The sequence below is a fragment of the Dunckerocampus dactyliophorus genome, chromosome 6, assembly GCF_027744805.1.
Source record: "Dunckerocampus dactyliophorus isolate RoL2022-P2 chromosome 6, RoL_Ddac_1.1, whole genome shotgun sequence".
In the NCBI taxonomy this organism is placed as follows: domain Eukaryota; kingdom Metazoa; phylum Chordata; class Actinopteri; order Syngnathiformes; family Syngnathidae; genus Dunckerocampus; species Dunckerocampus dactyliophorus.
The window spans coordinates 5,663,978-5,674,681 of NC_072824.1; the positions used below are offsets into that span (position 1 = coordinate 5,663,978).

Here is a 10,704-nt window from a genome sequence, read left to right on the forward strand (position 1 = left end):
TAAAAAGAAAAAAAAGGCTGCATACAGCTCATGGGCCTCACTTTGGACACCCATGACTTTGTGGGGACCAGATGGCAGCATTTAAACACCAAAACTTAAAAAAAAAAAAAAACATGCTCCACGTGCAGAAACCCAATATTTAGCCAGTATTGCTTTTATATGTGTACAAAAATATGTTTAAGTCAAGCAATTACAATAAACAAGTGTAAAACTGAGCCTTTGTTACGAGTCATTCATAGGGACACATTTTTAAAAATACTATAAAATAACCTACCGTCTTTCTTGCTTAAATAAACGTGAACTGTAGCTTTAAGAGCTTGGCATGCCTGTCAGACATAATGGAGGGCAGAGTACGTCGAAGGTCAATGGAACATGGAATGGAATGGATGACGTAGCGGAAGTTATTTTTGTCCACGGGTCCCTCCCGGACACAACAAATCAAACAAGTGGGCGGAAGAAAGGTGGATAGGGGAACCGAGGAGCTCCAAGAAGCGATGGCCAAGGCCAACATCTCAGTGACTGAGAGCCAGTTCCGGTGTCCTATCTGCCTGGACATGCTGAAGGACCCGGTGTCCATCCCGTGCGGACACACCTACTGCATGCTGTGCATCAATGACTATTGGGACCAGGCCGAACCGGGTCACTTTAGCTGCCCACAGTGCCGGGAAGCGTTCAGCCCTCGGCCGGTGCTTCGGAGGAACACCGTGCTGGCCGAGGTGGTGGACAAGCTCAAGCTGAGCGAAGCCTTCGCTCCGCCGCCCAAGCTCTACCAGGGCGGGGCGGGCCAGGTGCCGTGCGACTTCTGCCCGCCGGAGAGCAAGCTGGTGGCGGCCAAGTCGTGCCTGGTGTGCCTGGCGTCTTTCTGCGACACACACATGTTGCCTCACCGGGAGGTGGGCACGCTGAGGCGGCACAAGCTGGTGGAAGCCGTGGAGTGCCCCGCCGAGAGGCTGTGTGCACAGCACCGTCTGGGACTGGAGCCTCCTGCAGGGGGAGACGCGGTGGAGGACGCCCCGGTGGAATGGACCGGAGACTGTCTGCTGTGTGAGGCCGACCGGGAGGAAGTGCATCCCGGGGAGGCGCAGAGGGCCAGGAGACAGGTACTGTAATACTAATATTATATTAACCGTGATTATAAACTTTCTAATACTACAAATAAATATATATACAATAATTAAATAACACGTATTATGAAACGTGTCAAGCCCTTATACATGTATGCTTCCCAATGATTACTGGGGGGAGGTAAAACTGCACCTTATGGTCTGTCTGGTGTCCAGATTCAGCTTCAGGAGTCTCAGAGGACGGTTCAGGGTAAAATCCGAGCCTGCGAGCGTGAGCTGGAGGAGTTTCAGCAGAGTTTGGAGTCCCTGAAGGTGTGTATCACCATGGATACATACGTACTCTGTATATGTGATACAACAATCCATGCACAGCAAAGTGTTCTTTTATCGCACCACATTGTCATGTAGCCACACCACTGTGACTAAATTCTGCCTTTTCCGTCATTTATGTGCACTCCAGGTGTCTGCTTCCGCAGTGTTGGAGGACAGCGAGGCTCTTTTCGCTGACATGGCGCTCCACCTGGAGAAGACCAAGACTGAGGTGAGTCGGCAACAATTCAATAAAGGTAAAAGTCGTGGACAGGGTTGCATGGTAGATGACCACAATGTACCCCAGTAGGCAAATGTTGACTCTTGTGTAGGTCCGGGCGAGGCTGGAGGCCCGGGAGCGAGCGGCGGTGGGACGGGCCGAGCTGGACATGGAGATGCTACGAAAAGACCTGGAAGCGCTGAGGAGGAGGGATGAGGAGATCAACCAACTTCTTGAAACGGATGACAATGGACACTTCCTGCAGGTGAGGCTGAGAAGTAAATAGATATTTTAGCATCTTTTGGTGGCTTTATTAAATTAAATACTTTATTGTCACCCATTCTCCTTATGTCTCGGGGCCCAAAGTCACAAGTAAATGTGGAAGCAGGTGGCTAGAATCAGTTTCAGTTATGTCGACAACCTCTTATCCGAGGGTGTTTGACAGCATGCATCATAGCACCTCCTGAAGGCCTCAAAGGGCTCAGCATGGAGACAATGAGTCAGCAACCACCAGCGGAAAAGACATTGCCCGGCTGAAGGATGCAGCGAGGTGTTCTAAAGACACTGTGCCCTTCTCCTATTTCTTCTCCATCTTCCCAGGCAGCGCCGCTGCTGTGTCTTCCTGTCCTAGCCGCCCGCCCTTCAAGAACCCTGAGCCTGCCCATCGAGGCCTTCAGTGGCGCCAGGAGGGCGCTGTGTCACCTCCGCAGCTGTGTGGAGGAGGTGTGCCGCGAGGAGGTGGACAAGATCAGCCAGGCGGGTAAAGCAGATGGAGATGACACACGAACACACACACACACTTCATCTCGCCTCACCTCCTTTTGTCCTTATTTGTGTTTGTCTTGCAGTTAACGAGAACCACGCGTCAGGTGGCGAGTGTGCCAAAGGTGAGAACACACATCCTCAATGACAGTAGGTCATGTACCCTGTGAGCTATGTACCCATCATTAATTCAACATTTCACCTGACATAACCTGGCTCGCTGCCTGACTAATTAGTTCTTTTTAAGAAGACCTGCTAATTAAGTTAACATGGGTGTCTTATAGTCACACTTGAACCTTGGTTCAGTGTCATTAATCCGTCCCTGAAGGTCCGGCTCTAACCAGAATGTACGCTAACAGAATCCATTTTTCCCGTAAGAAATAATGTAAACCCAATTCATCCTTTCCAGAAAGCAAAAAATATGTTTTATAATTTTACAATTATAGTTTACATGCAGAAAATAATTCAAAATGCAAAATGTTGAATGAAAGGTATAAATGAACATTTCATGTTACTTTTACATTCATTGAAGCCGTGATTGTCTGCCAATGCAACGATGTGGCAGCAAGATCAACAGGACATCACCTTTGTGTTTTGCCATGAGGTATTTATTGAATCCACTAGTGTTTCTCGCCTCAAGTCTCTGCTTTTCTTTTGATCACGGCTGCAAAATAACCCCAAACTGTGCCAAAGAAAGGTGCAAGTGCCCGCACTTTGATAAAGACAGTGAGCAACACAATTGAATTCGAGAAATAACTCATGGCAAAACACTAAGGTGGTGTCCATGTTGATCTCATTGCCACATTGTGTCTTTGTCAACAATCACGTCTACAGTGAAGTTGACAGTAAGCCTAAATGTACATTTATCACTTTCATTGATCATCTATATGTATTTTGTATTTTTTTTATGCATATAAAACTATAAAAACATGTTTTGTGTTAACATTTTTGAGACTTGTGGCGTGACTGTGTTAGCAAAGGACCACAGAGTCATCAAACGATGACATCATAGATGAGGGATCAAGCTGACTTCTGTTTCCTTGTATTAGCAAGATAATGAGATGCTAACAAGGATGTTTTGTGGTAAAAATACATTAAGAGCATAGTTGGATTCATGTCGAGTTTTAAGTCATTCAATACCAAAGACATATTTGTATGTTTTTAATAAACCCAAACACCCGATCTCAAAGATGTATTTATACATCTTTTATGTTTTTTTGCGGGAGAGGCCAAAAGAGGTGATGACGCAACTGCACACTAATGGATGTCCCTTTTAGAGCCCTTTAAGCCATAAAAACAGCCACAAAGTGGCAGAGGTGGATTTGATAAGAGCTCGGCATGTGAATTTGAATGGAGAAACATACATGACAGCAAGGAGGAAGTGGAAGAACATGGAAGAGTGTAGCGTGCAGACGGTTACGCATTGCAGGGAAATTTTAGCGCACGCACACACACACTCACTGTGTTAAAATTGTAAATAGTTCATGGTGTTATATTTGTAAATCTTTTCACAAAAAGCTGGTTTTCTCCCTTTTAGTCGGGAACTGATATTTTTCTGAAACCTACGTACTGTATGTTCTACTGCCGATGACTAAAGAACGGAAAAAGGTAGAAACAAACATTTTTTTTCTGATAAAAGACGGGAGTTTAATCTTTATTTGGTAGGTTTCATGTTTTTATAGCCATAGAACACAATATTCTGTGTTCCTTCAGTCAAAATCATCTAAAATGGCCGGTACGGAAGGCGTTGTCTTTTGAAAAATGGCTAGGATTGAATGAGTTAATAAAGCAACAAGACGCGCGCCACATTGCACACCAACCGGAAAATATGTGCAAACCAAAGCGAAATTTTGCCGCCATTTTTTGTTTACGTGAACCGAAAAACACACAAACCGGGACGTACGCTAACCAAGGTTCCACTGTATGTGTCCTTAGAGCCTATCATCGCTTTCACTTTTGAGAGAATGTTTGCTTTTGAAGCTTTTCGTGACATCGTGAAAGAAAAACTTCCTTCCTCATGAACATGATACTGCTCCTTGCAAGATGAGCCCACCCCATGTGTAAGCCCACAAAAAAGGCTCCGCTACACATCTTAAAATAAAGTATAGATTTCAACACACACACTCCCAATACATGCTTGTTGCACACACGCTTATAATATGGGACCTTGAGACGGTAAATCCTGTTTCCCTATAACTTTTCCATATTTTGAAAGGCCGTTGTCATGGAAACCCCATATGATGCAATAACATAAAAACGGGGGAAAAAATCATGTCTTACCAGTGTGAGGGGGGGGCTGTGGAGTAAATAAAAACAGGTTGTTGTTAAGTTTACATCATCAAAGTATCATTCTTCTTCACTGCATGTTCATAGGTGGTCGACATCTTGGCGCAGAAAACTTCAAGCCTCATCAGTCACCACGATCAGCTGGTCAAGATGCCACACAAGGTCTGTGGACCTTAACAGGCAGTACACGATGCTACTCTTTTTCACAAGTCAGCTTCTCCTCACAGGATAAATATAAACACCATCTTCTCCTCTCTGCCTCTTTAGTGTTGCCGGCATCGTTCCCACTGTCCTTGTTGTCTCTGCAGCCGGCCGATCAGAGGATGAGGGCTGCTTTCCTCAGATGTAAGCAGAGCTGTCCCTCCCTACACGCAGAACAGATCCATGGGTGGGCCCCATTTAGTGCAAGGGGGCGCATTCTCTGCAAATGCGCAAAGTAATACATCTTAAGTAATAAGAGCAACGGGTTCCACCATATTTTCCACCGCCTTTGTTAAGTTGCTTTTAACGAGTGCTGGTCTTACAAATGCCTCTTTGTCAATGAGCTGATTTTAATAATATAAAAATTTTGTTCTGGAGCAATTGGAAAAAGGTAATGTGGTCTGAGGACTCCAGCATGAGTACCCGGAGAAAACCCGCGCACGAGAACATGCAAACTTCACACAGAGAGCGGAGATTGGAACTCCAGGTCTTCCCAATCTCCTGACTGGCGCACATGCTAACCACTCGGCCAACGTGCGACCCCAATTCGCAGTTCCACATGTCCAAAAAGGAGTAGGAAGAAGCAAATGTTATTTAATCCTACCACTCATCCGTTTCTTGAAGATAGCACATGATATGCTGCTTGCTGTTGTGTTTTGCCGGGCTCACGACAAAAACATGCGACACTCACGTCTCAAAGTGTCCACATGCAACATCTAGACGTCCCGAATCTCCATACTCTCCATAATCTCTATCTTCTTCCTCTTATCCGTGTCTGGGTCACGGGGGTTTCAGTTAGGAAGCCCAAACTTCCTGGTGTCCGGTCACCCGTTCCAGTTCCCCCAGGGGGACATCGAGGCATTCCAAGGCCAGCTGTGATACATAATCCTGGGGTCTCCTCCCAGCTGAGCATGCCCAGGACACCAGGGAGGCGTCCAGGAGGCATCTGGACTAGATCTACTACTGTGAGCTCCTCCCGGATGACCGAGTTCCTCACCCTCTCTCTTTTCTCTATTTCATCCACTTGTCTCTACGATCTCGTTCTTTCGATTACTCAAAGGGATTTGAGCGCCCAAGTGATCCTAGGAGCTATGATGTCCGGGGCTATATGCCCCAGGCAGGGTCTCTTTGCCCGTATGTGTGACACTGGGGCCTCCCTCATCTTGGAGCCAGGCTCAGGGCAGTGGCTCACAGGCGAGCGACTGGTTGTCAGGCTGGTGGTCAGGCCTGGGCCCGGCCGGCCCCAAGGGTGAAGGCCCATTCTGTCCAGAATTGCCTTTGGGATCAATAAAGTATAGATTATAGTAACCTAAGGGAATTGTATGCATGTTAAATGCAGGGGGTCCTCCTCAGGTCCCGGGATCATTGCTAGTTGAAAGGGAAACCAATGTTGGTTAAATGTAGTTGAGGAAATGTGAGAATGCCGTGTGGATCCTGCTTGGTGATGACCGACTGTCACTCAGCATTTGTCCAGAGCGGAGCTGATTGGATGACAGCATCCAACACCTTGCAGATCATCAATCATTCATCAGGGAGTGTGTGTCCTTTGTCCGCTTGCTGCCAAAATGTCAGCTTGTCACATTTCTAACGTGGCCTCTCTGTTTCCTCCCAACAGTTTCCTGTCATCTGTCCCTGGACCCGGACACAGCCCATCCCACCCTAATTCTCTTGGAGGGTCGCTATGGGGCACACTGTGGTGAGGAGCCCCAGTCCTACCCCGCCCACCCGCAGCGCTTCGACTCAGTGGCTCAGGTGCTGTGCCGGGAGGGCCAGTTCGGCGGCGCCAGCTACTGGGAGGTGGAGTGGCAGGGTGGCGGCTGGATCGACATCGGCGCCACCTACCGCGGGATCGGCCGCAAGGGTGGCGGAAAGCCCTGCCTGCTGGGCCGCAATGAGAACTCGTGGCGGCTGAGGTGCACGCACACAGGCTACGCCGCCTGGCATGACAACCGTAAAACCACTGTGGCGGCGCCGCCTTGCCCCCGCATCGGTGTCTTCCTTGAGCGGCAGAAGGGGACGCTGTCCTTCTATAGCGTGTCTGACACGATGATGCTTCTCCATACCTTCCGTTGCCCCTTCTCTCAGCCGCTGTATCCGGCCTTCCGGCTAGACCTGGACTCCACCCTGCTCATCTGCCCTCAGGCGGCAGGAGGCGGGAGCTAGACTCAGCCCCATCCCTGATTCTACTTCCAGGAAGGGCTGTAAGTGTACATCAACTCTGGCCTCAAATTAGAGGATGCATCCCAACTAGGAATCAAACTCTTCTTGTCTGTGAAAACCCTTTAATGTTTCGAAGAAAGGTACTTTTAATCTTCCAACTAAAACCTCTAAAGCCAGAACAGCATGAGAATAAAGTCAGGAAGCTCTGTGACGTACTGTAAGTGTTCAATTCATCACCATGCACGTCCTCGCTTGTTAGCAAAGTTAACATTTTATGCAAGTAACACTGTTTTGCTTCTTTTTACACTTGTATGACACTGAAAAAAGTTCAAAATGTACCTTAAACATTGCTTGTATGGCAACAGTTTGATACTGGAACAGACTATTTCCTATTATTTCCTATTGGAAAAATAACAATGAATGAGAACAAATCTGGTCATCTGGTCACAGATGCTCCACCTTAAAGGTGAATTAGTTAGGTTTAATTAGGCTATAAATAATCACAAAAATATAATAATATTTATTTATTAGGTGTGCATGATCATTATTGGGCCGATAATTATCGGGCAGATATGAGGGAATTATGACCTCATACCGATAAATCCGATAACATTAAAAATAGCTCAGACAACTGATAATTTAAAAAAATGCTCCAATGAGGTGTACTGTGTGGGTGAGCAAATCAAGCACTCTTTTCTCCTGCCTGTGATGTTAACGGCCTGTCCTAACTTCCCCTGAGCTCACTTCTAAACAATCATTCACTTTTCAGAGGAAGACATTTTGCGTCCTATTTGAACCAAATACTCCGCGATGAGGGGGGGGAACATCGAGCACACAAAAAACCTTATCAGCCACCTGAAACACCAGCATCGCTACGACGCCTGGGGCTTGTTGTGCCGCGGCGTTTGAAAAGTGCAGAAGGTTTGCCAGAGACCTCTGTGGCGTCACACTGGCTGCTCGGAGCGTGTGCCCGAATACAGTGCACCTTGCGGGGCCACAGCAGGTGGCTCCCTCCGCTCTATACTCTGGTTCTCCTGATAGTAGTAATGTTGTGATATTTCATTAGGACAAATCAACAGGTACAGTTGGTCAAATCCTAATTTGTTTGAGTCTTTCTTACCTCCAGGTGTGCACAACCTACCTTTTTAAATCAAAATTTTAAAAAAGTAGATATCAAAAAAGTAATCGTATCGAAAAAAAGAAAACTCTCTAAATTTTAAAATAAAATGCAAATAAAAAAAACTAAGACTAAAAATATAAATAAGGTTTATTTAAGGTTAACAATAACTTTAAATAACAACAAGCTCAGGTAACCTTCTGGTCATGAAGAAAACAAGTTTTTCAGGTCTGCAAGGTGGCCAAATAAAGTAAAACTGTTCTAGATGGTTACAGACAATATTATATAGCTTTATGACCACTCTGGGAGACTTTTCTGTAAGGCCTGTGATCACTGTGCCACATATGCTGTATATACTACATACGCATGATGACATAAATTAGCAGAAAAACAATAGCTTACTCAGTCACTTGACATTTCATTAGATGCACCATCTAATGGGATACAACACAAGAGATATCAAAATGTTCACTTTTGATTAACACTGTCGGGTGTTCATTGAGCAATATGTTTATTGTCGCGGGTGTAGTTTGCAGCGCTGTACTGCATCATTGTGATTGTCATATTTTAAAAGGTGAACATCTTTGAAAAAGCTTTCAGTATGATGAAAATGAGTTTCGTGCAATGTGATGGTCAAAGCCAAAGTTAGAAATGCTTGAAATACACCAAGTGCTTTATTCTAAAACTTGTAGGACTGTTACATTATGCCTTAATGATGATATTCATGCTTTCTACTTCTGTTTGCCGTCTGTCCTTCTGTCTCGTAGCCGACTGTAAAGTGTGTTGTACGTTTGAGTGGTTTTGGCAGCTCATAATAAAGTGGCCTACGCAAGATGGCAGTTATTGATTATATGTATCAGTCAGGTCATGAAGGCTCTATTCGTGCCACAGAAATAAATAATAATGATGATAACGCAACTATTCCATTCAGAGCCATAACGTTCTTACTGCTTACGTCAGGAGGTCCAAACTTTTTCTACTGAGGGCCACATACTGAAAAAATAAAGGATGCGGGGTCATGTTGATATAACATTTCAACTTTTTTTTTCCTTTTTACAATGCAAGTTTTCCCGCCTTTTTTCCTCTTTTTTAAATTTTTTTACTGGGATGTTTTGGAGGGGAGTTATCTTGTTTGTATTTTTGGAATGTGGCTTGGGCAAAGAAAATACAATTTGCATGGCGAAAAATGGCCCCTGACTCACACTTCGGACACCCCTGTCCTAGAATCCAAAAATGTCATCGGCATTGATTCAAATCCCTGTTAAGAACAGTTGAAGAATTTCAAGAATGGACATTTTGCACTGTTGGGTATTAAGGAGGTTCTAAGTAGAGCTTCAAAATGCAAAAAGAAGTGAGACAAAAAGAAAAGTATGAGTAAGCAATTTATTGCAAAAGTGAAATAGGCTGTTCTTCAGCTGATCAAAAGTTTAAGACCACACCAAAAAAACACCAAAAAAAAAACAAACTCAAACCCCCTAAAAATAGAAAAAAAGGAGCCAGTAATGAGTAGCTGAGCCATTCTTGTTAATCAGCTGAAAAATGTGTTTGGGCATGCTTGATACCGGTGTTTCCAGGAGGCTAATGGGAATGTTGCTTCTGGTGGTGAAGATGGCTTCATGGAGGGCATCCACTGTCTGGAACTGATGTCCATTTTTGTAAACTTCCCTTGCCATCCATCTCCAAATGTTCTCAATTGGATTTAGATCAGGGGAACACGCAGGATGGTCCAAAAGACTGAGCTTGTTCCTCTGGTAGAAGTCCTTTGTGAAGTGCAGCATTGTCCTGTTGAAAAAGCCAGTAATTACCACACAGACAAGGTCCTTCTCCACATAGTCAGCTGCCGTTTGACGCCCCTGCACGGCCTGAAGCTCCTTTGTTCCATAGAAGGATCATGATTGCGCCCCCTCCTTGTCATGCCAGTAACGTTGGGATCCACCAGGGCCGTCAACGAAGAATAAAACTTTCTTCCGCTTCTCAATATCTGATGTTTGGTGCTCTCATACAAACTCCAAAAAGCCAGTTTTGTGGTGTTGAAGAAGACGAGGCCTTTGAAGACATTTTTCCTTCTTAAAAGCCTTCTCTCGCAGATACTGTCTGATGGTTATTGGACTGGACTGGGCCAACGATTTGGGCCACTTGACTTTTTTTGTTCCATAACCCTCAGGATGTTTGAAGAAGTTTCAAATGACTGTTTTACTGCGTCCAAACTCAGCAGCAAAGGCGCGCTGCAAGAGGCCTTCCTGAGGGAGCTCGACAATCCCACCGCGTTCAAAGAGAGAAAGATTTTTTGCCCTTTGCCATCAAGATATCATGACAGTGTGAATACCTCACACTATTCAATCCACATTTTTGCCAAGATTTTGCCTTTTAAAGTCTGTGGTCTTAAACTTTTGATCAGCTGATGAACAGCCTATTTCACTTTAATGCTTGTTTGCAATAAATTGTTGACTCAGACATTTTTTTTCTCACTTCCATTTCTTTTTTTGCGTTCTGAAGCTCTACTTAGAACCTCCTTCAGGTCCAGCAGTGCAAAATGTAAATTCTTGCAATTTTTCAGCTGGTCTTACAATTTTCATCAAGAGGGT

General features: G+C 45.1%; 1 protein-coding gene across 2 annotated transcripts; it reads left to right on the top strand.

Annotated features, from left to right (window-relative positions):
- Positions 1 to 406: 406 nt before the first annotated feature.
- Positions 407 to 8,951, top strand: LOC129183237 (E3 ubiquitin/ISG15 ligase TRIM25-like). 2 transcript variants are annotated; one of them, XM_054780257.1, is made up of 9 exons: positions 407 to 1,100; positions 1,281 to 1,376; positions 1,525 to 1,605; positions 1,706 to 1,858; positions 2,194 to 2,353; positions 2,442 to 2,480; positions 4,729 to 4,824; positions 4,909 to 4,986; positions 6,458 to 8,951. In XM_054780257.1, exons 1-9 carry the CDS (start codon positions 495 to 497, stop codon positions 7,003 to 7,005), a joined length of 1,857 nt encoding a protein of 618 aa, XP_054636232.1. In that variant the 5' UTR covers positions 407 to 494; the 3' UTR covers positions 7,006 to 8,951. The 2 variants fall into 2 exon arrangements, with proteins under 2 accessions (XP_054636232.1, XP_054636233.1); XM_054780258.1 differs by having other exon boundaries at positions 4,729 to 4,803.
- The last annotated feature ends 1,753 nt before the right edge of the window (positions 8,952 to 10,704 follow it).